This window comes from Anthonomus grandis, chromosome 7, assembly GCF_022605725.1.
Source record: "Anthonomus grandis grandis chromosome 7, icAntGran1.3, whole genome shotgun sequence".
NCBI classification, from domain to species: domain Eukaryota; kingdom Metazoa; phylum Arthropoda; class Insecta; order Coleoptera; family Curculionidae; genus Anthonomus; species Anthonomus grandis.
The window spans coordinates 1525996-1553944 of record NC_065552.1 but is presented as its reverse complement, the minus strand read 5'-3'; the positions used below and the strand labels follow the sequence as shown (position 1 = coordinate 1553944).

The window sequence follows — 27949 nt, the reverse complement described above, 5'->3', positions numbered from 1 at the left end:
GCTTTTAAGTGACTCTTTAAATACCCCCATTAAAATCACAAATTGGCAGGTCTGGAGACCTTGCAGGCCACGGAGGCACATCTCCAAAACATGAAATGAGTTTTCCTGGGCACAGGTTGCGGACAACATTCAGTGGAAGCGTTGAAGCATAAATAAAAGCTAAAATCACACACATTCCTTGTCTTTATACCTTTTCTGCGTAAATGTAGCGATACTGCCAGCCTCTTCCAAGAAATACTGACTAATTGCACAACATACTGTGACTTTTTTAGAATGTAGAGGACGCTCATGGATATTTCGTGGGTTTCCAGAAGACCGGTATCTGTAATTTTGTTTATTAACTGCTCGATCTAAGTGAAAATGAGCTTTGTCACACAGAAGTTGCCGACCTAAGTTTTCCTCCAGAATAACTTGCATTCTCATAGTGAGGTCCATAAGATATTCAAAATCTTTTTCCTTTAATAATCTGTAATTTGTAGGAGTAAAAATTTAGGTTCTTATGCAGAAATTTTCTAAAGGATTCTCGATTTATGGTTACTCTCTCACTCGCTCCACGTTTTTAGGAGTTCTTACCATTTTTTTTTGGATCTTCTTTAGGAGAAATTATTCATCCATCTTAAGATTGTGTTGCAAGATGGAACCGCTACACGCCTACCAATAGTGGTCACTGATTCTTCATTTGGGATAAACGTATAGAGGATAACGCAAGAAATAAGTATCGTTTGAAATAATATTATTTATTTATTTTGCTTAGGAAATAGGTCTAACAACTTGACCAACCAATGAAGTTTGACTTATTCCTTTTAAAGATATACATATTAGTATATTTGCATTTGGGCCAGTAATAACACAGATCTATAAAATCAAACTTTTTGAGAAATGTTTTTAATTTTATAAGTGATTTTATATAAATTTGATACACTGATTTCAATTTTGTCATCCATTTTTATGCATCACATAAGATGTTTTTGCAAATCACAAAAAATAAATAATCTAAGTCATAAATACAAATACATTTATTAATTTAAGAAAAATATCAGTTATGCTTAAAATATAACGTAATTTTAATGCTTAACTTAATGAAATCTTCGCCTTTTTGTTAGAAAACTGCGTTTTGTAGAATTTCTAGTGTGAATTTTAGGAGGATTATTACATTGTAGCATCCAGCAGTAGTCTGTTATCGATACACTCCATCTACCCTGGTAACGCCTTTCCATCTCTTGATGGAAACGTTCTCCTTGTTCCTCGCTAACTGCCCCAAGATTTTCCGGAAAGTGATTTAGATGTGCGAATAGAAAGCGTACCTTCAACTCATGTTGCAGCCTAACACACGAAAAAGTTCCAACATTTTCCTGACTATGTTCTTATAGTCAAGATCCTTGTTATTTCCCAAGAACTTGTCAATAACTTTTTTAGCTAACTAAGCTTCTTTCTAAGCTTTTTAGCTTTCTAAGCTTATTTTTCGATAGGCGTCATAGAATTTTAAAAGTCTTGGGCTCTACATAAAGCCCTAATATCGGGACCTACAAAATTACTCTCTCCTTTAATTTGGCATCAGACAACTGGGGAAATTTTGCACAAATGTACTTAAAACAGTTTCCGTTTTTGTCGAGAGCGTTGACAAACTGTTTTATCAAGCCCAATTTTATAGGCAGCACGCATGTTTAGTATATATGTTGCCCAAGAAGCATTGAGAGGATTTTCAAGTCTCCACAAAGCATCCAGTTATGTTCCCGGTATTTTATTTTTTTCCAAGAGAAGTTTTAAATTGTCGTAATTTTCTTTTAGGTGAACAGAATGAGCAACAGGAACAGAGGAGGCTAGCATATTACCATTGTGTAACAAAACATCTTTTAGACTTCTTTTACTAGAGTCAATAAAAAGTCGCCATTCTTCCTTTTCATAAGAAGTAGCTCCTAGCTTTATAACTACTTCAGGTATATTGTTACAAAGGATCCTTCTTGAACAAAATATGGGCTTAGATCTTTTTTATGATTTCTGTAGAAACTGGTTGATGTTCCTGGAGCCAGCAAATTCTTGTCACGAAGTTCTGAGGCATCTTTGGGGAAATTAAGATCTTCAGAAGTGAATTCGACGCCAGTGGAGTCAACTACAGACTGCTCCGAATCAGATGATAACACATTTTTAATTTCCCTAGGTGGAACAGGTTTGGGTACATCAGGACCATGAGAAATAGGCCTAATAGCGGAATTTAGATTGGGGTATAAAGTGTGCTTTTTATTCTTGTCCTTAAAATCTTTTAAATCGAAGGAACAAAAGTAGCAATCATCAGTATGGTTTCTCAATGACTCAATGGAAACTCAATGACTTTGTATCCTTTGTCCAATTCCTTAAAGCTTCTTCACAAACCCTACATACAATGTGTGGTGCCCAAGATTTGTCTTGATCTCCTAGTTTCACTCCAAAGTAGACATAATACGCATTACGTACAGATGCGGTTATATTCTGTCTCTGTAATCATAAAACTACCACAAATATAACAAAAACAGTCTGCTTTATTAACACAGTATAGTAATCACAGTTCAGTATTTTAATATAATGTTTTTCAAATATTGGTTTTTGTCATATTTATGCTAAAAAGCCTTTTGAAGAATTTTATATATACTATTTCCTTATAAAATAAGGAATTTTATTAAGATACCTCAATTTTGCTGTAGACCTGTGTAATTAGTGAATACTGAATAATTTAACATTCAGATCGGTATTCGTTACTACGAGAATTGCCGAGTATTAGTAACGAATAGTTCGTTTTTCAACTTCTCTACCATAGATCTGTGTAGAAGCCGCTGATGCTTTATTAATAACTGATGCATTAGTGAAAGTAACTGAAAACAAGAATTTTTTCTTCTAGAACTGGATAGAAGACTCCTTTTTTTTAATCATTTAGAAGATTATGGTCTATCAGTTCCAAACACACCAAGGACCAACGAAAGAATAATTCCCTCTGTGCAAATCGGGTTTAGCGACAAACGTCGGAAAATGTGGTATCAATTGACAAAATTGGCTAAAAGAAACACAACAAATAACATGTGACAGTAACGTTTTATTGACCAATTAAGTTCGGCAATTTAACGTTAATAAAAATAAATTCTATAGTAAAAAATAAAAAGGATGATCTACTTTCCAATAATATTAATAATAAGCATTAGAAACAGGTTTTTGACTAGGAAATACTCAGCATTGTTTTACAGAAACAATGATGTTTTTTTTAAACATCACTTTTTACAATAATTATTCAAAAGTATATTCGCAAATGCGCTTGCAATCTTCTTGCTTAACGAATCTCAATGGCCAACTTTATCACAAGGAAAAATTACGTGTTCTATTGAAGATACACTTAGTTCATAGAGAAAAGCTTTATGAGATTGTAAGCTGAGAAACTTTTCTTCAAATCTCTCAAAAAAATTGTATGCAATTATACACAGATTCAAAAGGTTTGCATTACCTTGTTTTTATACGAAGAAATTTTTTTGTGGCCTTAATCTTTCGTATTCGTCGCATATTTGTTGCTCGACAAAAATGTTAACAGTTTTTTTTTGTTTAAATTCGGCTCAAATGTAGAGCTAAAGTTTGGCAAAGTTATGTGTCTCGTTATCTCCAGAATAATTCGTTTCATGATAGAGCGAGAAGGCGGTATAAGGCATGTAACTAATCAACATCCATACACCCATTTAAATCAATAATACAACCAACATTCCTTGGGAGTTCAAGTATCGGTCTCTACATTACGGAGACGAATGCTGGCAACAGGTTTGAGGTGTCACCGACTACAATTCGAACACAAAGTTCGTCCACTACAGGGGGCGCAAGCGTTACAAGGTACCACCCTTTGCAGGAGGAAGTACCATGTTCTGGGCTGGTATCATGTCTAATGGTCGCACAGAATTATTTATATTCAAGGCACAATGACTGGTGACAGATACTTGAGGGAGATTCTTGACCCTTAAGTCAGACTATAGCCAGACTTTCGTTTTTATGGATGATAACGCCCGAGCTCACAGTACCAGAGCTGTAAATGAGTATGTGGAATCGGAAGACGTTAATCCATGCCAGACCTGGATCCCATAGAAATCTCATAAACAGCATGGGCAGACGTCTCCAAGCTTGCATAAACCTCGGAGGTGGACATACATGGCATTAAAAAGTTTTCCAGTACCTTTATTAAGAAAAACTATCAATTTGTTAATTTTAATTTAAAAAAAAATCTCAAGAGTAATAAAGTTTTTTTTACGAGCATTTTAGTAGTTTTCTTAATTAAAACTAATCAATTAAGACGTTTTTAATTCATTTTTGACGATAAAAAAACTTTCGGAAATTTAGGGATGCAAAACTTTCGAATCTATGTGTACTAGTAATATTTTCGTTGTGCCATTTAAGACCACCACGATCGGACATTTTTAAATACTGTCGTACATGTTCCTGATCAATTTGAAGATTTTTTTTACAAAAATAGCAATAGTGTTTAAGACAGTTCATTTAAATTGACAATCTTAGCTATTTCTACGTCATAAAAACATGGATCAATTTGCAAGATATTTGAATTTATATCGGAATTAACTGTAGTAATATTTAAATCAGCTAACTAAAAATGATCAGCTTTAAAAGGTTTTAATTTTAAATACTTTAACTTTATTTCAGATACTGATACACAGTAATACTATAATTTGCCCCACTTATTTGTCTATATTGGCCAAATCTTGCTTCTAGTAGTAGAGTTTCGTAACTGCACGTCTGAGAAACTATGTTTTTTAATCATATATTCAATTAAATTTAAATACGCCAAAGTTGTATTAGTCTTTAAATCTGTCCCCTTTAAATTTAGATTTTTTACAGTTTATCACTTTCCACCAATTAAATAAATTTTCTAAAAAATGTATGGTCCCACCCACTTGTATGTGGAAGCTGTAGCTAGAAAAAAAACGCAAATTGTGATACAAGCAAGACGTGTGGTACACGTATATTATAGACCCAAATAATCATTCTGGCCCGAAGTTCCTACGAAAATTTCCCTTAGGGGAGGAATGGGGAGAATAACTACCCCTTACTGAAAATTTAAATAGATTTCTTTACGAATTGTAGGTAAGCGTGCATTTATCCTGTTAGAAAGTCTTGTGGTTGGTAAATAGACACTGACAGTAGTTTTAGTAGTCCTAAAGGGAGTAAAAAATAAGTTTTAACCCCTAAAAGGGAAGTTTACCAACTAATTTTTTTTTAGAGACAAACGTATTAGTTATAAACATGTTAGTTATAATAGGTATTTTATCCCAGTTATGGCACAACTAAAATAAAATATGGTCTTAGAGGGTGCTACGAAGGCAGGCAGGCACCCCTAAAATGCGCCCCTTCTTGCCCCCTCAACTAATTTAATTGATTTTCTATTCAGAGATTTTCATCTTCATTGCTTCCCTCTATAAAAATAAAAAAGGAGTATTAGAATACAATAATTAGAATAAAATAATTGACAAACACACGTTTTATTAATGCAGTCTCCGTGGCAAACTTTGCAGGCGGGTGTGCACGGGATTGCATATTTTTTACAGCAGCATCTATTTGTGTCACAGCCAGACCGACAACCACACCTATCCAGCTCTTTAACTGATGCCCATATCCAGTCTAGCTGCGACCAAACTGGTTCAAGGGAACCATCTTCCCGTCTCTTCCACCCCCATTGTTCTGGGGGTGGTCGGCTAGATATAGAGCCTTCCAGTGCACGTCCCCATATCTCTCCAGTTTGGTACTTAACGCGTTTTATGTGCTCTAAAAGGGCACCAGCGGTAGGAGGTATCCCTGAGATGGACTTCTCTCCAGTGACAAATAAGTGACGATGGGCTTCGGTGATATCGGTTATTTCGCTGCGTGAATCGTACATATCAAACGTAAATTTTTCTAGAGTTTTTATGTGGGCATCAGTCAGCTGATCGATGCTGGAGGGGTAGGACAAACACTTAAAAGCTGAAGTAATGTCTGATGGGTCTTTCCAAGTGGACCAGGCACTTCTCTTACCTAAAACACATTATATCAAAACAATTTCTCTTACAATGATAAGAGTACGCACCCTTTGATGTATAAAAAGAAGTTGAATCACAACCTGTAAAACCGTGAAATCCACGCAGCGCAACTGCTTTTTCTCTACCATGATACAACCGTGATGCTGCTCGTCGGCCATTTCAAGCATGTGGACGGGACAAATCACAAAATAGGATATGCGAAAAAAAAATTTTGCCAATTTGTTTAAGGTAATATTTCTTCACCAAAATTAGCAAATATATTCTTTATTAATTAGGCAATATTTTAAAAAATATAAATGCAAGCAACATGTTTTTATAGTAGAGATAATAGCAATAAACAACGGTTGTGGACGGGACCGGAAAATTCCGTATCATTTATGTTACATAAAAAAACAACCAAAATTTCTGAAATGGTTGTTTTAAGAAAAAAGATATCGTTTTTAATTTTCAACAAAATACTAGTAAATCACATTAAATGATTAAGAAAGAATTTTTCTGTAAGAATTCGTAACTAAAAGATGATATTTATTGGTTGTGGACTGGACAAAAAACCTTAATAACTTTAGAATATTTTTTTATAATTTATTTTAGTATAAATAACAATATACTATGTAATACAACTAAATTAAAGGGAATGATAACGACGAATTAGTTAAACAATAAATAATTAATGATTATAATGTTTTGTTACAGATATCTTTCTTATATTGTTTTGATGGGTCTGACCAATTTCCAATATTTTTTCGGACACAGGCCTAAAAAAGTGGCATGATTGGAGCCCTGCAATGGGCAGGACACTTTCCTATCGAGCGGTTAATATGTTTTTGTTATCCTGAATCTTTTGGCTTGAAACATAGATAAGATTTATATTGGTTTTACCATTAAGTGCATTAAAAAAGTCTTTGGAATTATTAATAACTAGTTTTCTACTTTTCTCCATTTCCCAGACTACTCTTTTAAGCTTCCCTCCTACTCCGTCTACAGCCCCCGTCCCGTGAGAAGTGGCAAAGAAATTCCAAAAGCCAGATATATCGAAATCTTCATGAAAATGACATAAATTCGATAGAGTAAACTTATTTTTAAACTGTGCTGCACAGCCATCAGAAAATATCGATTCAGTTCTCAAAGTACTATAGGCATTTCTTAACCAATGAACTATTTCTTTTAGAAATGCCCAGACTGCAAACTTATCATGTGATAACTCATCACTGATGATAGCAAACGAATGATGGGTATTTTTAGTCCAGGCTACTGCCGTAAATATTGTGACCTGTCTGTGGCTCCAGTGCGCACTTTGTATCTCGTCCTGACTTATACATGAGTAATTTTCTGCGAAGTCTACTTGCAGGACAACTTTTTCTTCATTTATATTATTTTTTCTTTCTCAAAATTGCGTTCTTGTGTGGTTTTTACAAAGCAGTGAACTTAAATTTCTCCATAGATTCTTGCAGTTGATCCAAAGCAGCTTTTAGTACCAGATACTTCTAATACTTGGGGTTTATGAAGATTGACTTGCCACCTTTTCCATTTTATTTCGGTCTCCAAATCGGTATTTAAAGGCACCAAAGCAAATTCAATATCGGTATCACAGTTTGGGCATAAATTATTCATACAGTCGAAATTATCTGTATCGCAACATATGGCTGAAAGTAATTCCTTGGAAGATTTTGGAAATTCATGTACATTTTTGCAAATAGCCTCAACCAAAAAATTAAAGTTCGCATGGTACTTGCAAACGCAAACGTTGTGAGGCATTTGGGAACTTAGCAAGACATGTTTGGGTCGATATTCGTAAAATTTTGTTAGTTTAACATCTAATTCGGGATTTTCATGTATAAACAACTGATAAGCTTCCTTTACAGTAACAGTCATGTGCCGCTTTTGCTTTTTTTCTTTGATTCCTGATTCATTTTTTAAAGCGATAACGTCTCTTTTCCCTGGCGTCTGTCTACTTATCATATCCCTGGTGTAAAACCGTTCAACACTTTCCTTAAGTTGGCTTTCCAATTTGTTCCAAGGTGTTACTTTTTCTGCACAGACTAAACTTGTTTCTTTTGGAAATTCGGCATAAAAAAATTTCTTTAAAACCTCCTTTTTTTGCTCAGCACACTTCGGCAATACAGACTTAATTTTCTTACCACCTTTCCCGTCGATTGTGGCGTTTTAAATGAGCTGATATTATCTGATGATTGGATTTTCTCAACTTGCAACTCTTCCCTTTTTCTCTGACGATACAACCGTTTTTGTTAATGTTTCCTGTCTTTTCTTTGCATTTATCATATCTTTCGTAAAAAAACCTTCCTGAATCAATCTCTTCTGCTATCTCTTTTTCTTTTGGCATCCTTCTCTTTAAAACGCATGTGCTTCTCAACATTCTCTTTAAGCTTTCTTCTAAAATCTATAGATTTTTCTTTATTTGTCTTAGGTGCCATATTTTCTTTAAAAAAATATGGACTCATAAGTTGCGATATACATATAGATCATCAAAAATAAAAAATAAACTTACTTAAAATAAGTACTTTGCAGCCCGTTTTGCATTAAAAATTAAATATTTTCGATATATACAGGGTTACTGGTAATTCGATACATACAAAATTTTATAAATAAATTGTCCCGTCCGCAACCCATACATTAAAAAATATATAAAAATAAGATCCTATTAATATACAGGGTTACTGGTAATTCGATACATTCCTTTGGAGATGTGATAGGGGAGGGGGTAAGAAGTAAATTGAACCCTAATATGTATTATGCAAAAGTTGATAGTTTTCGACATATTTAATTTTTTCTGTTTTTCTTCAAAATGTAGACCTTAGTGGTTTAAAAGGCAGTTTCCAGAAAATCCGCTGCATATTTTTTTAACTTTTTAGGCAAAATACATGCTCAACACAATAGTGTTACGTTTGTAATGGCAAAAGTCCCGCAAATAGTTGTAACCATAGGTAAATTCTCGATGCAAAGTGTAATTTTTTTTTCTTAAATAAAATACTACAATTTCTAGTGGATATTTTTTGAAAAAAAATTATGCTACATTCTTCAAAATTTCCTTAAAACTTCCTTATTACCTAAGCTAGCTCACAGGATACAAATGCTTAAAAGTTAGGTGACATGGTTTTGTATTTTTATTATAAATTGTAAAGTAACGCATTTATCAGTATTTACCTTCACAAATCTTGTTCAAAATGAGAGCCTCTATTGCGAATACAGGCTCGGCAGCGTCTTCTCATTTCAGTCTTTGTTGTTCTAGTTGTTATGGTATTCCTGATCTGCTGGGCAGCGTTGGTTATTCTTTGGATAAGATCTTCCCGGGTAATTATTGGGGTTGCATAAACCAGTGCTTTCATTTGACCCCATATGCTATAATCAAGCGGGGTTAAGTCAGGGCTTCGTGCTGGCCAAGCTATTGGACTTGACATACCAATCCAACGATTCGGGAAACGTTCATCCAGGAACTGCCGAACTGACCGCCGAAAATGAGCTCTAATGCCGAGAGGAATATCGTCAAAAAGATCTTGTAGGTCATGTCGTAAAAAATTTTCATAAATATCCCCGTTTAAATGGTCTGGGAAAAAATGTGGTCCTATTACATCCCGGCCAATAAGTCCCATCCACACATTTACAGAAAACTTTCTTTGAAAACTGGTTTCTCTTGTTAAACGGGGATTTTCTTCGGCCCAAAAATGAAGGTTATGAAAATTTGTAATGCCCTCATGACTAAACTTTGACTCGTCCGTCCACAAAATGTCGGTTAAAAAAGTTCTATTGTCTGCATCAGAATTTATAATGAATCTGCAGAATTCTACCCTTCTTATCGGGTCCCCTTCTTCCAATCCTTGGACAGGCGTATAATGGTAAGGATGGCTTCCCATTTGGCGAATCGTGGACCAAACTTTCCATTGCGATGATCCGGTTTGCTGCGCTACGGCATTAGTGGATGTGGTTGGATCGTCTTCAAAATGTCTTAATATTTCCTCCTCATCTTCTGCTCGATATACGCGAGGAGCGCCAGCGTCACCTCTTCTTGGTTTTACGGATCCAGTTTCAGCGATAGCTCGGTAGGTCGAAGCGAAAACACGGACATTTGGAATGCGGCGGTTCGGAAAGCGACGTTGGTATTCTCGGCGAGACTCCGTGGCATTACCAATGCAAAACCCACAAACAAACATAATATCTGCATTTTCAGCGTTAGTAAACGTGGCCATAGCGCAGAAACCAATAGAATACCTTCTTTGAAAACACGAGAAAAATAAACTCGAAACTCGTAATTTAACTACTTTCCACAACAATTATTGCTGTCAGACTATCTACACATCAAATTTTTAACAATAAAATTAAAAAAACAAATTGTTGCTATAGTACTTAAATACCATAGAAGTAAATACCACTTGGCATTTTTCAAGTGCGTTCTTACTATTAATAATAAAAATACAAAATTCTGTTAAAATTTTTGGTAGCATTTATAGCCTATGAGTTAGCTTAGATAATAAGAAAGTTTTACGTAAATTTTGAAGAATGTAGCATAATTTTTTTTCAAAAAATATCCACTAGAAAGTGTAGTATTTTATTTAAGAAAAAAAAATTACACTTTGCATCGAGAATTTACCTATGGTTACAACTATTTGCGGGACTTTTGCCATTACAAACGTAACACTATTGTGTTGAGCATGTATTTTGCCTAAAAAGTTAAAAAAATATACAGCGGATTTTCTGGAAACTGCCTTTTAAACCACTAAGGTCTACATTTTGAAGAAAAACAGAAAAAATTAAATATGTCGAAAACTATCAACTTTTGCATAATACATATTAGGGTACAATTTACTTCTTACCCCCTCCCCTATCACATCTCCAAAGGAATGTATCGAATTACCAGTAACCCTGTATATTAATAGGATCTTATTTTTATATATTTTTTAATGTATGGGTTGCGGACGGGACAATTTATTTATAAAATTTTCTTGCAAAATAGTAACATGATACAAAAAAAATCGTTTACTATAATATTGCCCTAAATGCAAGTCAAGAAAAAATAAAATTGAAAGTTCAAACTTTTTATTATTTAGTGGGATATGCCTACTTTTCTAAGAATTTGGTTGTGGACGGGACAAAAAACCCTTATTATTACACTAAATGAAAAAATATATCTACTTACTTTGATTACGAAATTAATATTCACCACAAAAAACTTGAAACCACTGACATTTACTTTGCCATGACAGCGTCTCAATGTATCACTTGTTTTAATCCGTGGCCGACTATACAAAGTTAACTATTTTTTACTAAAACAGCCTGCTAATACAAACCTGAAAGTAATGAGTGTCCCATATTTTTCGGATGTTATTTTTTATATATTTTTATAAGTTTCTATGACAATTAAATGACAACCAATAAATATATGGTTTAAAAATCTTCTTTAATGCATTTTCGTATTTTATAAAAAAAATCCAAATCGCTTGAAATGGCCGTCGAGCATTGCAGTTTGTTGCTCCGTATGCCAAATGCATATCCGCCAATTCTTGATTGGTAAAGTTTTCCATTAGCAATAAATGTTTAAAAATTGTAAGCTATAAAATTTTGAAACATGACAAAAGGTAAAAATAAATGCAACAGATCCTATTTAGGTAATTAATATTTTTTCTAAATTTAAACGCATCTTAGGGCCGTAGTGGCGTAGTGACACATTTCCGGACATGGGTTCCTATACTCGAATGGATTCTTCTGTTGCACTGAACAACCCCCAGAAGTTTGATCCCATAGTTCTGAAACACCCTGTATATTTATTCTAAGTGATGCACATACAGATGTAATTTTAATATACTATAGAATTAAGTATAAGAAAAGAAAAATGTAAGAATGATTAAAAATTGAAATGTGTAATTGGACTAATGAGAGCAGCCTTTGGAAAAACTAATTTTCCATACAGTGGGACAAAATCATTAATAACCTAATCAAAACTAGGTATCTTGCTACCAAATTTATTTATTTTTTCATGAGAAATAAATATAGGGTGTCCCGAAAATATATCGCAATATTTTACCAGCCGCATCTTTGTCTAAAAATAAGACAAAAACTCCATATACGGAAATCTTGAAAAGTGAATCGTTTTCATGTTACAGGGTGTCTTATAATTCCTATTGAAGATGGTTTTTTGTTAATATTTTCGAAACGCCTGGTCGTTATTTTTCAAAATTTTTATCGTATTCTACTGTTATTGCTACTAACTGACTTTAGAACATTTTATGGTAAGATGTATACGGGGTCACCTCTGAGTTCAAGAAATTTTCTGTTTGTTTTGTTTGGCATTTTCAGTTTTTTTTTTCTTAGCTAATAAGTTAATTGTTTTAATTTTTCTCAATTATTTACACATTATTTACAATTTTTAAATAAAATTTTAAACAAAGAAAACAGTTTTTGATCTTAAAATTAAGTGTTTGTTATAGTCTTATGTCCTGTTTACACCTAATGATTTGTAACACACCTTTTAATTTTATTAAACGTGATCAAAAATACTTTATGAGTGTAGGTTGCACAACATTTATGTCTGATTATTTCAAAAACGGGCGCTCCTATCGAAATAAGACAAGAGCACCTTTTTTATGTAAAAATGTCGTTTTTTTAAATTTTACTATTCAATTAATTACAAGTAACTAGAAAAAAAGCTATGACATTTTTATCTTTGCTGACCACTAATTTTAATCGATCCTGTATACATTTTACCCTAAAATGGTATAAAATCAGTTAGTAACAATAACAGTAGTATACGATACAAATTTCGAAAAATAACGACCAGGCGTTTCGAAAATATTAACAAAAAAACCATCTTCAATAGGAATTATAAAACACCCTGTAACATGAAAACGATTCACTTTTCAATTTTTATTGACGTTTTCAGCTGCTTTCGTCTGAATAATCTGATGGTTTTCATTAATTTTTTCATGTAAAATGGTTCTTTTATAGAAATTATCCCTTGCACTCATTAGATTTTTAATTTCCATACTAATTGAATTTTTATCCTGAAATTCATGGGACACATTTTGTTTAGACTTGCTGGTGACATAAAGGACTCTGCTTATAAATTGACATTTAAAATTTTGAACCACCGGAATGAGTATAAAAAACTGTGCAAGCCCAAGTAAATATTATGCTCGGATCTTAGAAAAATGGAGTCCGTTTTGCAAAAAGATGCTGAAGCCATTTAAAACATTCATCAATCCATCATTGCTGACCGTGGGAATAAAAATCGATTTTTTTTTTACTGAAGTCAACTTTTCAATTTAAATTAACGTGATTCAATTTATTTATTCCTTTATGTGTGAAGAAACAGAGACTTCTGAGACCTGGTCTTATAAAAGAGTGCAATTTTTGAAAGAAACGCTGGATTGAATTAGAAATATATTTCTCAATAGTGGGGTGACAAAAATACTATGCTTTTGCTTTATTCTATTTGCTAGAATACGGAGACTTACGGTACACCCGGTTAAATAACGCACTGAACGCAGTAATCATGTTTTTTTATAGGAATCCATTGAAACCTCTTTAATTTAGAAATTTTTAAGTGATGCGAGGTCTCTGGTCACCCATACGTTTGAATTTTTAGTATAAATTAAATATTAATAGAACGTTGTACTAGAAAATTCTTGTGCTTGACCAAAGGCCTCGGCAAATTGAACCTCTAACTCCTTCAAGAATAAAAAAGTTAACAATAGTGCAGACTTAAATTATAACGCCGAATCAACGTAAAAACCTAAACGATAGATTATATCGCGAAAAAAATAAGGTTATAAGGTATAGAATAAATTGAAGTTTTCACAATTATTTAATAGCATGTTACGGCGATTCAGCCCAGTCGGATCTGTGGCTGAATTTCAGGAAAAAAAAAAACACTTTAATGCATGGCAACCTTAAAGGAGAAAAAGGAGGATTGTGAGGACTATTTTCGTATAGTCTTGAGGATGGTAGCATAGTGTTCGAAACATTGATGATAACACAAATGTATACTCTTAGTTAAGAGAATAACACCAAACTAAGATCTTACTTTCAAACATGAGAGATCTTTCTTTTCATCACTAAATATACTTTTTACCTGAAATAGTATAGAAAGAAGAAGGTATACGTCTTTAATACTATTGACAACATCTATGGCCAATTTTTAATTACCTAAATAACCCAGAGAAATCGGTCAATAAATAACACCGACTTCTCTTCAATTCATAACGAGTTTAATAACGCCCGTTTCCAACCGTTTTTAGAGAACTTTGAGGCCTTATCTAACAGTCTATCCCAGACTTTGGCTTCGGTGCCCACCACCGGGGGCTACCAAGTGCAATTACCAACATTACCGCTCACCACCATCCAGGGTGCCACCCAAAATCTGCCCGTTATACCACCGCTTAACATCAACGACTTATTCCAGAAATTGGTGGCGTCCGGTTTCGTGAAAACTCAGGAGAACAGCAATTCCGGAGTGTCGGTAGTTGGCAGTGAGAGCTCTACTGTTAAACCTACTGGTAAGTTATTTATTAAATTAGGTACCGGGTTTATTAATGTATTAAATTACAGCATAACATATATTTGGCAGTAAATATTTTAATATTATATTCTTATTCTAACGTAAAAAGAGTATAGAAAAAAAAACAAGAAAATTAAAAAATTAAAATGAATATTAACATTAATAAAAATAATTAATAACGGGTATTTCCTCCCCTGGCAATGGACTGTATTGTGTAGCAAACTATTATCTTGTTCTTACACAAGTCCAAAAAGGGCATTAGCAATGTGATGTTTGCATAAACCAAATACACCATATTTCTATGATCATTTATTTATGGCAAATTAATGTACAGTCAATGGAAATTTATGAACTAAAAACAATGTTGTCTAAATGGTGTCCCTTGCGCTGTATGCACTTTTCAAATTGAGAGCGAAGATTATTGATAACCCGTCCATACATTTCCCTTGATATTAATCTTATTGGCTTTGGGATATTTTGCTTTAATTGATTTGTATCAGCTGGATTATTCTTGTAGACCTTACATTTGAGGTAACCCCATAAGAAATAATCAAGTGGCGACAGATCCGGGCTCCTAGGAGGCCAGTTAATATTGCCTCTTCTTGAAATGACTTTATTGGGAAATAATTGTTGAACAGCTTCAATTGCCGGATTTGACGTATGGCATGTCGCACCATCCTGCTGAAACCAGGTTTCTAAGTTAAAACCTTGAAACTGTCGGAGAGATAGTGCAAGAAAATCTTGTAACATTGCACAATACCGCTCGGTATTAACGGTAAGTGCCCGTCCATTTTGATCTTCAAAAAAATACGGCCCAATTATGCCATCAGCAGACGTAGCAGCCCATACGACCACTTTGGGGCTATGCAGCGGACGTTCGTGTTTTCTGCGAGGATTAACGTCAGACCAGTACCTGCAATTTTGCTTATTTACGTGGCCATTTACATGAAAATTAGCCTTATCACTGAATAAAATGTTATTGAAATCGACGAATCGTTCCATCATTTCATTGACAAATTCTAACCGTGTATTGTAATCCCTCGGTTTTAATTCCTGCACTAACTGTATCTTATATGCATGCAGATGCAAGTCTTTATTGTTTTTCAAAGTATTCTCCACGAAATTTAATGCACTTTTGCATGCGCTCAAACCAGTTGTCAAAGCTCTTATTCCACTCGTTTGTGGGTACTGTCAAAATTGCATTTTTAAAGGCGTTAATTGCTTCCTCTGGCGTCTGAAACCTCTGACCACGCAGTTCATTCTTGATTTTTGGAAAAGTATAGAAATCGTTGGGACTTAGGTCGGGACTGTACGGAGGATGATCCAATAATTCGACGTTTTGATAAGTTAAAAATTCAATAGTTTTCCGGGCTGTGTGCGAACTTGCATTGTCTTGGTGGAGGATGATTCGTCGTTGTGGATTCGCTTTTCGAAGCTCAGCGATGACTTTCGGCAAACAAATGGTATTGTACCAATCGGCAGTAACAGTTCGTTGATTCTCCAGAGGAATTGTTGCAACATGACCTGCTTTTGAGACAAATGTTGCAACCATCTTTTTGGATACACTTCGAGAACGAATGACTTTTGTTGGCTTTTCTTCATCTTGAAATACCCATACAGACGACTGACGTTTATTTTCAGGTTCATATGAGTAAATCCATGATTCATCACCACTGACAATGCTGTACACATTTTTAGAGTTTCCTGCCTCAAAGCGGTCTAGAGTTGTTTGACACCACATCACCCTAGCTTCTTTCTGTTCTTCAGTTAACAGATGCGGTATCCAGCGGGAAAGTAATTTTCTTACCCGTAATTCTTCATGCAAAATTTTTTTAATTGAGGTCTTTGAAATCGCCAATGAAGCCTCAATCTCACGATATGTCACATGTCGATCTTCCGTGATAAGCATACGCACAGCATCGATGTTTTCTTGGGTGACAGCCGTTTTTGGTGCACCTGACCTTGGATCGTCGCTAAGACTAACCCGTCCACGCTTGAATTCTGCATACCAACGAGAAACTGTCGACTGATGTGGTGCTTCATTACCGAAAACAGAAATCAACTCAGCACAGCATTCTTGTTGAGATAATTGCCTTCGAAAATTGTAAAAAATGATGGCCCGAAAATGTTCTCTGTTTAATTCCATGGTATGCGCAATTTGCTACCTTTAAAAATTCACTGTAGCTGTAAAACTATATGTATCGCACTGACGTTTTGAATTTAAGAAAAGTAAAGTTTGAGGTTAAGTTTGACTAATGACATTTGATTAGTGACGTCCTCTATGTTTCTATATGCAAAACTTAAAAGACATCCCTCGTAGTCTATTGACATTGCACCAATTCTCTCCTTTATTAGGATTTACCTGAAGGAATTCGCAATCGTCTTCAGTATCTATTTTTGTGAACAATTTTATATCATCCGCAAACAGTAAACTCTGACAAGACAGTAATTTGGCAAGATCGTTTATGAACAATAAAAAGAGAAGCGGGCCCAAATTAGATCCTTGCGGAACTCCTGAGCACACTTCATATATAGGAGACTTAAAGCCTTCATATTCAACAAATTGTTTATGACCTCGTAAGTGAGATTTTATTAAAGCAACTAAATCCTTAGAAAAACCAAAAAATGTTAGCTTATGAGGAAGTACAAAGTGGTCAATTTGGTCAAAAGCTTTGCAGAAATCAAGGTATATTACATCAACATGACCTCTATTATCCAAATGCTGACACAAATACTCATTTAGGCAAGCCAGGTTTACTGTACAGGATGCGATTTTTGACGAAACCAAATTGATTATGGTGCTATGTCTAATTTGACATGGGCATATATTCTATTATAAAGAACTATTTCAAAAAGTTTGGAGAAATTACATAAGATCGATATAGCTCTGTAATTTTGGATGTCGTTCTTCGGTCCCTTTTTGAGTATCGGGGATATTCTTGCAGTCTTCCATTTATCGGGAAATACTGTTGAAGACAAGATAAGATAAAATATGTGGGCAAAGCTGGTGTTTGCGCTGGGATTCTTGGTCTCAAATTAGATTCAGCTAGGCGTCGATGAACAGTATCAGTTGAAATTCTGAGTCCATCTGCTTCCTGTAGCTGTGCCTGCAGCAATCTTCCTATCACAAATCTTTGTCTTAAAGCAGAGCGAATCTTATGAAACGGTCTTGAACTTGCATCGTTATGCGATGTCTTGCTGCCTTGACCAGGTCTTCTTAAGGGCTGACCTGTCTCCCTATAACGCTCAATTATACAGGAAACGGATGTAGATATGCAATACACCAATTCTTCGAAAGCTCCATCCCTCTTCCAGTAAAATGACTGCCTGCGCACATTCTTCGGCCGTCAAATTTCTTGATTGACGTTTTACAATAAACACTATACTTCACTGTACCTCACAAATGTAAATTTTCAGTACAAATGATAAATTTTACCAATAAAAATTACAAGCAGAAAAAGGTATGTTAATTCAAATTTTATCTGGAATTCCAACAAAATAAAAATAAGACAAACATACTTCGAGTAAAATAAACACCTGTGTAAATTTAGAATATTTGTTTAAAATAAAAATAAATATTTCCATTTTTTTTTAGTAAATTTCCAAAAATAATTCGAAATAATGTAGTGGTGCCTTAATTTTGCTGGCCAGTGTAGTTTATTAACTAACGACTAGATATAAGACACACAGGGTTAGGAAAAATTACCAGAGCGGTTGATTATTTCAAAATATACAGGGATTTATCAAAAAACGCGTTATGTAAAAAATGTCGGGCTGTTAAAAATTTACACATCCTCGATAAATTATAATATTAATATTAATAATACGGAGTCGTCCTCAAATTTGTGAAAAATGATAGTTCCATGGAAAAATTGTATATTTTTACTTAGTTTGAACGACGACTTAATATTAAACATTTTTTATTAACCATGTGTTATACATACCTAAATTCATTGGTTTCCCAGGAGTCGGCGTTTCAAATAATAACGGATAATGATAAATTAATATCAAACTGTCACTGGACTTGAATTATATTTTCGGAAACAAATATTTGATGTACGTACTTCTTATGGGTTACGTGTGCTTTATGTCTAACTTTCCAGTTTTTACAATTAGTTTACACCATTCGTACTTTATTGAAGAACGACGCAAACAACAGTTTATGTGGTAATGTTACGTGACACGCAAATATCATTTAAGATTTCCATACTCAATACTCAAATATTTATTTCCATAGACTCATGCAAATAAGTATCGGATAATGTCAAAAAATAAAACTATAAGACCTAAACATACAACTTTTAAAAGGCCTTAAGAAAAAAACAATAAAATATCTAAAATTAACTAAAGACTAAGAATATAAGAAAATTACAGCTTTTAACAAACAAACAAATACGAATTTTGGGATTAAGGATGAGACGTTGCAATTTAAATATTCTGTTACCGTATAAAACGAATTTTTGATTAAAATTATTTTCAATGAAGTTTTGAAATTATTAACCTTCTCAATTTTTTTTATTTCAATGGGAAGATTATTGTATAATTTAATTGGTAAAACTACTGGGCTGTTTGCCACTTAATTTATGTTTGAGATTAACTGTAAAATTGTATTTTCTAGGTTCACAATCGCTCAGCACCACGGTAGCAAAGAAACCCGTTTCGGAACCACCCCAAGACCCTAACGCGGGCAAAAGACGACCCCTGCAAGAAATTTTAAAGCCGGTTACATTTTCGAGGCCAGAAACATTAAAGATGCGACAGGGTTTGCTTTATGTGACTTTGTACAACGGGATGCAGTGTTCGAGTTGCGGCATGCGATTCCCCCCGGAGGCGAGCATGTGGTACAGTCAGCACTTGGATTGGCATTTTAGGCAAAACAGACGGGGCAAGAAGAACGCCAGGGTTGCGAACAGTAGAAAATGGTACTTTTCGTTGGCTGATTGGAAGAATTACGAGGAACTGGAAGATTTAGAGGAGAGAGGTAATAGGAGAAAATTTTTTGAGTTACTGCTGAATCTGAAAATGAATTGGTTTATCGAGGGTTAAACTTGATAATATAATTCGTGATACCTAATAAAATAGGTCTAACTAAACTAGGTCTAACTAATCAAGTTTAGTTAGACCTATTTTATTAGGTATTACGTTACTATTTCCCTTACTATTACTCGGCAAATATCGAAACTTGAGGTATAATAGAATTTTCTATATACCCAGGAGCTTTTATCTATCAATCGGCAGATCAAGGTAATGCTACCGTTTTTAAAAAACAACAATAAATTGATCAATAATTGATAAATCATTTATTCTTGTTTTTTATTGCCGATAACGGAAAATTTTTGTTTTATTTGCTGAACGTATATGTTTTTTGTAATGTTCTGTATCTGATGATGGCTGTTTACACAGCCGAAATGTATAATACATTTACCTAAGTGACCTACATGCATTTTTCTTAGAGATAAAGACTTCCCCTATTTGTAATCTTTATATATACATTCTCCTACAAAATATGGACTTCTATTCAACTAAGATCAATATTCTTGTTTCGCAGAGAAAAATTACTTTGATCAGCAACAGCTGCAAGCGGAAATTGCCGAAGAAGCCGAGGAGGAAGCGGAAATACCAACGGTTCCGGCCGATCCCGGAAGTACTAACGAGAGCTGCCACGTGTGCAGGTACGCAGCGTTTTTAATTTAAATTAATTATCTGTGTTTAAATTAAAGGTTGTTGTTTTAATTCGATTTATTGTTTGGATTTAGGGAGTCGTTTGAGCAGTTTTTTAACGAGGAAAAGGAAGAATGGCATCTGCGAAACGCCATCAGGATGGACGAGAAAACTTATCATCCTGTATGCTATGAAGACTATCAGGTGAGTACAAAAATATTCCTTCGATAACTGACTACTCAATTCAATAACTCAGATAAAAGTTTTTGCTTCCAAATCGATCCTCAAAAATTTCTGTATATTAATGTGGAAAAAATATTCCAAGTAGTTCTTAAGTTACACCAAAAATTGTAGGGTAATGAATAAAAATCTTGATGTGTTTCAACTTCAATTTTGGTTGTTTTTGATAGTTCTTGCTTGACAAAAGTGCCTCTAAACCAAAGAGTTTTTAAGGTACAAGAAAGTTTGTCATGTTAAATTATTCGGCAAGAATTATTATTTCAATTATAATAATATTTCAATTATTTCGTAAAAATATTCCCAACAATACTGAAAATTTGTTTACATAATTAGCAAAACATGTCTGAACCAAAAGTAACCATAGTAGCCAAATCTTAATCGAAGGTCAGAAAATGAAACATGCAAAAAACAGATATGAAACGATATGTAGATGATTAAGAAAATAAAATATATAGGGGTTTATAGAGAAACTCTTGGTCCTAAAAAACTAATTTTTATGAAAACTAATAAAAGTAGAGGAATTAGTGATGCGAAGAGTCCGGATTAATCGTCCGTTCAATCCGAATATCAAATTATTCCGAATCAATCCGGATATCTAAATCGTCCGGATACACGCCGCCCGTCGACTCGTTTGACCGACAATGAAATAATTGTATGAGCTTGCACGAGGCTCACGAAGTTCCACCTTCCACCGGCTAAGAGAATCCGAATTAAATCGTCCGGACAAATAACCCGGCAATCGGAAACAAAGCATTTTTGTATTGATATTTTGCATCGTTTAAAATACACTTGATTTATTACATACATAAATAGCTATTTTAGTTTAGTATGTAAAAACGAAATGTATATGTTTTTCGAAATATATTCGAAAAACAGCTATAAAAAACGTTTATCAGACGGTCGAGCATCGAGCCCGAAACATGGCATAATTTGCCGAACGGGCGAGACATCGAGCGGACGAATTAATCCGGATGAAAAAACCGAATTTTCAATTCATCCGAATCAGTACTGTCCGGATCCTGTATTAATCCGGATTTTTACAACACTAAGAGGAATGAAACAAATTGTAGTTGATTGAAAATATATTGAGCTACAAATTTTATTAAAGATGAAATTTTTTCTAAGGAGAGTTTTCCAGTTACAGGAGATGTTCTGATGCCATATCTAGTTTAAAAGTAAATAAAATATGTAGGGGTTTATGGTCCTAAAAGGCAAATTTTTACGAAAACTAGTAAAACTTTTTTTCCAAAGAGAGTTTTTCAGTTATAGTGCCTTGTCTAGTTGAAAAATAAATAGAATATGTAGGGGTTCATACTGTAGTTCTTAGTCCTAAAAAGCTTCTTTTCATGAAAACTAATAAACGTAGATAGGTGAACTAAACTATAATTAATTAATTTCACTCATCTACGTCCAGTAGTCCCATAGAAATTTCAATTTTGGGAACGCCTGGACTAGAAAATTAAATTATTCAGAGTAGAGGTCAATAAAGGTCAATAGATTTAAAGGTTCTACTTCCATCACTTAAAACCTTTAACCAAATTTGTAGACGAATGTTTTCCTAATACTCTACGGTTAATTCATTCATCTACGCCCAATAGTCCCTAAGTAATTTCAATATTTGGGATGCTTGGGCTAAAAATGAAAAGAAAAACATTCTTCTACAAACGTTGTTAAGGGTTTTAAATGATTGGAGTAGAACCTCTGGCTCTATAGATGATTAGGTAAATTTTCAGGTACAAATAAGTCAGAACCGCGTCACCTACTTTTACATAATAAATCCGTCCCTAATACACGTAGACTTTCCAATTTCTGATTTGATCTAACTTCCATACAATTTTATTGAACTATGTTGACTTAACCTAAAAATGTTACATTTGACATATTTTCACCTCTTTTTGATCTTCTGATAGGTCTTTAAAGTGTGACATCGACTGAAGCTGACGTGTGAAAATTAATTAATTATAGTCATTTTAATTTAATTACTGCGCAAGATCGAAAATTTCTTATACCGATATTGACAATGCAGTGCTGCCACCTGTTGCTCTAATCTGTCATAATTGACAATATAAATTAAAATTTGACCTTTGTATTCGACACAGTGCTGCCACTTTACGGGAAATTTCATCACTCGATCAATTTAAAAAAAATTGCTATAAATCGCAATAGTGTTATTTCTTACAAAAATCAAACAAAGTTGTATAAGGCACAATTTGTACATAAACAGGCGAGACAGCCACACACTAATTTGGTCGAAATATGTCAAAAGAAGCGATTTCGTATTAGCAAATTAGCAAAAAAAATGCCTCGACCAAAAGTACCCTAAGCAGCAAAATTCTTTACCTAGAATGACATTTTTACCCTTATATTGATCCTCCGGAAAAAAATTAAAATGTTTTAAGTAGTTTCCAAGTTATTCCCCAAAATGTCCCTTAAGAATAAAACCCTTGATGTGGCAATCTCAAGTTCTAAAATTTCAAATTTGGTGACTCTTGGACCTTACTACATAAAACTGCTTCTAACTCGGAGAGTTTTTGAGCTACAAAGAATGTTCATATATGAAAATATTGGGCAAGAAATGTCTTTTCTTTGGTTCAAATCCTTCTTAAATATTCCTATTATTTCTTAGAAATATTCTCAGAAATAGTAAAAATTTTTTTTAAAAAATTAGGGGAAAAATGCTTCGAAGTTATGCCCAAAAAGCATAAAAATATTGATTTAAAGAACAGGTTGTACACCGTAAAGACGAAATAAGGCAATGCTTTGTATGTCACTGTAATTTTTTAATTATTAAATCCGCTAAGCGCTTTCGGTGTGTTAGACCATCTTCAGAGCTACTTTGTCAAAGAGTATAGAATACAGAAAATCACAGCACATAGAAACGTAGTCCGTCAGTCCACTTTTTACATACCTGTGTGGTGTGTTTTTTTGTGTGTACTCTTTGACAAAGCAACTCTGCAGATGGTCTAACAGACCGAAAGCGCTTAGCGGATTTAATAATTAAAAAATTATATTGATATAGAAAACGTTGTCTTATTAAAAATATTGATGTTACACTATCAAGTTCCAGACCCTCATATTTGGTTGCTTTTGAATCCTGCTGAACAAAAGGGCTTCTCACTCGAAAGAGATTTTGAGGTACAAGAAACGTTCTCATATTAAATTATTCGCTAAGAAATGCCTTTTCTTTGGCTAAAATCCTCTTAAGAATATTCAATTTTTTTCGTGAAAACATTCCCAAGGATTGTGAAAATGTGTTAACACAATATACCTCAACCAATAGTGCCTTAAGTAGCAAAATTCTTAAGCTAGAATTACCCTTAAATCAATCTTTTATATTAATAAGGAAAGAATATTAAAATATGTAAGTGGACTCTCATTTATGCTTAAAAAGATCCACTAATAAATAAAAGGTCTTTGGACATTGCATGACAAAATTCTATGTTTTTCACCCAGAAACCTTTTAAGATGCAAACGTTACTTTCATTTTAAAGAGAGATCTCAGAAACATATTGAAGCGTTTTTCTCGTTCGTTCGGGGTGAATTAAAACAATCGAAAATAGTCAAGTAATTAATTTACTACTAAAGATATTTATTTTTACTGTATTTATTTACAACTATTTAAATTTCGTGCCAATATTCCGCAGTTTACTTCACTAAACTGACAACTATCGGCGATGGGGCTCCTTATATACTCGGCAGAACGTTGTTCCGAAAGTTTCGAGAGGTCGTGCGGTATACCACTTGTGTCATTTCGGAATGATGGAGAATCAGCTGGCTTCTCGATGTTTAAAATATTCACTGAATAATTTATGCTATATAAGAGCCTTATACTCCTAGATACTAGGCATTACATGGTCTTTGTTGGGGAAGCTTAACAATATAAACTTAAAAACGTCTTTCACACTTCCACTGCCTTTTTATTACTGTGTTTACTAAAACTAAAACATAATGGTGCAACTGTACTCCACCATGTCTAGAGTAGAACTACGTGTTTTTTTTTTTAAATCATGGGGGGTTGCCACTACTACTACTACAGTCTTATAGTCCGAAAATATCATATAAATCTCTAGTTCTATTTTTTCTTCACGGTTTTTAAACTCCGTTATAATAAAATTTCAGAAGTCGATCCTAGAAGGTACCTTAAACGAAAGCAAAACAGAAGAACCGGCTCAGAAAGAATTGATTCCCGGTTTGGAGATTATTCTGGACGACGATGACGACGATGAAGAGCCCTTGGGTACACCAGAAGACATCGTTTCTTTGGTCGACGACGATGAAGAGGTGAACGTGCCCGAAGACGCTCCCAGTCCATCCAAAGATGAAGGTAAATGAGAAATATCAAAATGAGAAGAACTTATTAAAATAAAAATGATTTTTTATGTTAGATGTACCGGAAGAGGAGGGAGAAGACGACGACGTGATTCTAAACGAAGAGGCGCCGATTAAAATCGTGGTGGACGACGACGACGACGAACTTGTCGATCTGGAGAACTCGAATCCGTCGGTGACGTCGGTCAAAAAGGAAAAAGTGCCGCAGTTCGACGACGGTTTCATGGATGTCGGCGAAGTGGTCACCCTGGCGGGAGTCGGACAAGTCAAGATTAAAAGTGAACCTGTCGACGACGGTAAGCTATTACGAGTACTTTAGCTCTCTCCTTTTTCTTTCGTAGGTGCGATTCTTCAAGGGAACATTTCAGTTTAAACTTTCGAACATTTTAAGCCAAATATTCGTTTTTAGTTTTATCATTATCGCATAAAATAAAAACGAATTGGAATTTCTTAACATTAAGCACAATGTTCGATTTTAAAGGATCGCCTTTAACATCAATAATTTAATTTTCAATTTAATCGTTTTTTTTAAATTTAATATATAGTGATAAAAACAACAGTTCCAAAAAATGAATACCATTCATCAGATTATATAAACATACACTACCTCTCAAAAGTATTTGCCCACCATGTATTCTTTTTAATATTTTAAATTAGATACAAAAATCTTAACTTTATATCTATATTTAGATCGTATCTCTTTTGTAAATTGCATATATGCTTAAACAGCATACCTATCAACTATGGTTCGTTGAAAAACACTGAGTATTTAAAAATAGAAAATATGCACTTCTTCTAAAAAACTAATCTGTTTACAGCTCGTTTCCGATGAAATTTGAAACATTTAAAGGTGTTTAGTCTTCAAGAATTGATTTTGTGTAACATTGATAAATAATTTCGCTTGCTTATTGACGATTGTCACCGTTTCTTTGCTGGTTTTTCAACCTTCTTTAAAATGGCTAAAACAAAAGAGTTATCGGTAGAAACAAAAGGTATTATCATTGGACTTCATAAGGCTGGAAAGACTAACCGTCAGATTTCGACGGATTTGGGAATTCCAAGGCGGACTGTCGATTACAATGTTAGGAAATTCACCAGAGAAGCGACTATTAGCAACAAACCTCGATCGGGAAGGCCAAAGGCAACAAGTTCAAAGGAGGATTTAAATATTATAATTACAAGCAAACGCAATAGACGCCTTACCGCCCCTGAAATCACAGCAAAAATCAACAAGGAGCGTAAAAAACCGATCAGTGTTTCGACAGTAAAACGGCGACTTTATAATGCTGGTCTTAAAGGACGTTTAGCTGTATCAAAACCGCTACTGAAGGATGTTAATAAGAAGAAAAGAGTTGAGTGGGCCCAATCACACAAATCATGGACCATTGATGTCTGGAAAAAAGTTCTCTGGAGAGACGAGTCGAAATTCGAGGTTTTTGGAACGAAGAGGCGAGTTTTTGTTCGCCGTTATGCCAATGAAAGGGTCGCTGATCATTATAGATTTGAGTTCATATTTCTTTTAAATACGTTAATAAGTCTATTTTCTTCTTCTTTTTAATTTTTGGGCGTGTGAGATAAAAATTTCTAAATTGATTTTTGCTATAAGTAACTCAATAATTAGATGGTGTTCTACATTTTCAAATTTCTTATTTGAAACATAATATATGGGCCAACAAAAGGGTAGGCCTCCCTGAATCCTTTCTTAAAATTAGGTTTACAACATTTTTGGGACGGAAAATGTCAAGGGGACCCAAAACAATTTAGAACTTACAAATTTCCAAAAGATTTGACGTATAACTGTAGTCTGTGTTTCAAATAATCGATTTACTTCGCGTGGACTGTAGCTCTGAGGAGGAGCATTTTAGTATACATGTTTATAGGAAAAAAATATGATATTTTAACTCCAACAACACGCTCTTAAAATATTTACAGCGAATTTTATAACACCCTGTATACCGGACATTATGCAATCGCAAAACACTAATTCTTCTCTATATTACAGAACAAAAATCCCTAAACACCTCCACTACGTCGGAACCGGAAACCCCAGGAATACACGACACCCTACAAAAAACCCCAGAGGCGGAAATCACCCTCGATTTAACTCCACCGGACCAGCAACCGTCGCACACCGAGCTGATCACCTCGATAGACGGCAACATCGAACTGCTCGCCACCCCGTCCAACATTCCCACCACGATCTCATCCGGAAACAAAATCAAAATAAACATTTCGAAACCGTTACCAGCGATCGTCGTCCCTAAGGAAACGACCGAAGTGGTACCGGAAGAGGTTCTCCCGATGCCGGAACCGGAAATTACCGGGTACAAACCGGCGTTGGAAAATGTGCCCTTAAGGAAACTACCCCCGGTGCAAAAGGGGGAAGAGCAGACGGGCATGTGCTCGATTATGTGACTGTTTTATTATTGTATTTATACTTCCCCCTGTACATATAAATGTGTAAATAGCGATGATTGTATCAGCCAGAATTTGTATATAAAGACTATTTATTACGAGTATCACACGAATGTTTTTAATTATTGTTCTTTTTGTTGCAACGAGTTGTTGAATAAAACGTTTTTTATTATCTTGTTTTTATTTGGATTATTATCGGCGTAATATGGTGTGTGTGAACATTCGTAAGTAAATCGATTATTTATTAGGGTTTCTAGTGGCTTAAGTGATCAACGTTTATTCAAGAGTTAATAATAAAGATGATTTGATTAAACTTTCGTTTGTGTTTTATTTTTAATGTATTATAGTAAATACATCTGAGTTTAACATATTGATTATTGACTAAGATTTCATTAAGTTGGTAACTAAAGTTATACTTGAAAAATACAGTGTTTTACGTAACGGTAATATTATAGATAATATTATACATTGACGAATAACTCGCAAGTAAATTATATAGTCTTAAATAGAACGGTGTTTGTTGTAATTATACTATAAACACCAACCAGCAAACAATTAATAAAGGAATACACTAATTAATCTATTTTCGCTGGACTAAAATTAAAAGGGAAGGAAAGGCAATATAACAAACAAATTTTAAACCAGTTACAAAAGACGATCCACGATGTATTACTTATGAAATAGGATGTTGCACTTTCAAAGGGAAATTAATTGCTTGAAAAATACTATGGCCTCTTTGGAAATAGAAAATGAGAAAACAGAAAAAAAG

General features: G+C 34.2%; 1 protein-coding gene across 3 annotated transcripts in view; it reads left to right on the top strand.

Moving 5' to 3' along the window:
- The window catches only part of LOC126738099 (pre-mRNA cleavage complex 2 protein Pcf11), a 67162-nt gene extending 39810 nt beyond the window's left edge, over positions 1-27352 (top strand). For all 3 annotated transcript variants that reach the window (XM_050443246.1, XM_050443247.1, XM_050443245.1), the window contains 7 exons: positions 14276-14533; positions 19154-19516; positions 20084-20207; positions 20292-20400; positions 24556-24760; positions 24822-25061; positions 26768-27352. In XM_050443246.1, the coding sequence (XP_050299203.1) occupies positions 14276-14533; positions 19154-19516; positions 20084-20207; positions 20292-20400; positions 24556-24760; positions 24822-25061; positions 26768-27180 (1712 nt within the window). In that variant the 3' untranslated portion in view covers positions 27181-27352. The remainder of the gene's footprint in view (positions 1-14275; positions 14534-19153; positions 19517-20083; positions 20208-20291; positions 20401-24555; positions 24761-24821; positions 25062-26767) is intronic.
- The last annotated feature ends 597 nt before the right edge of the window (positions 27353-27949 follow it).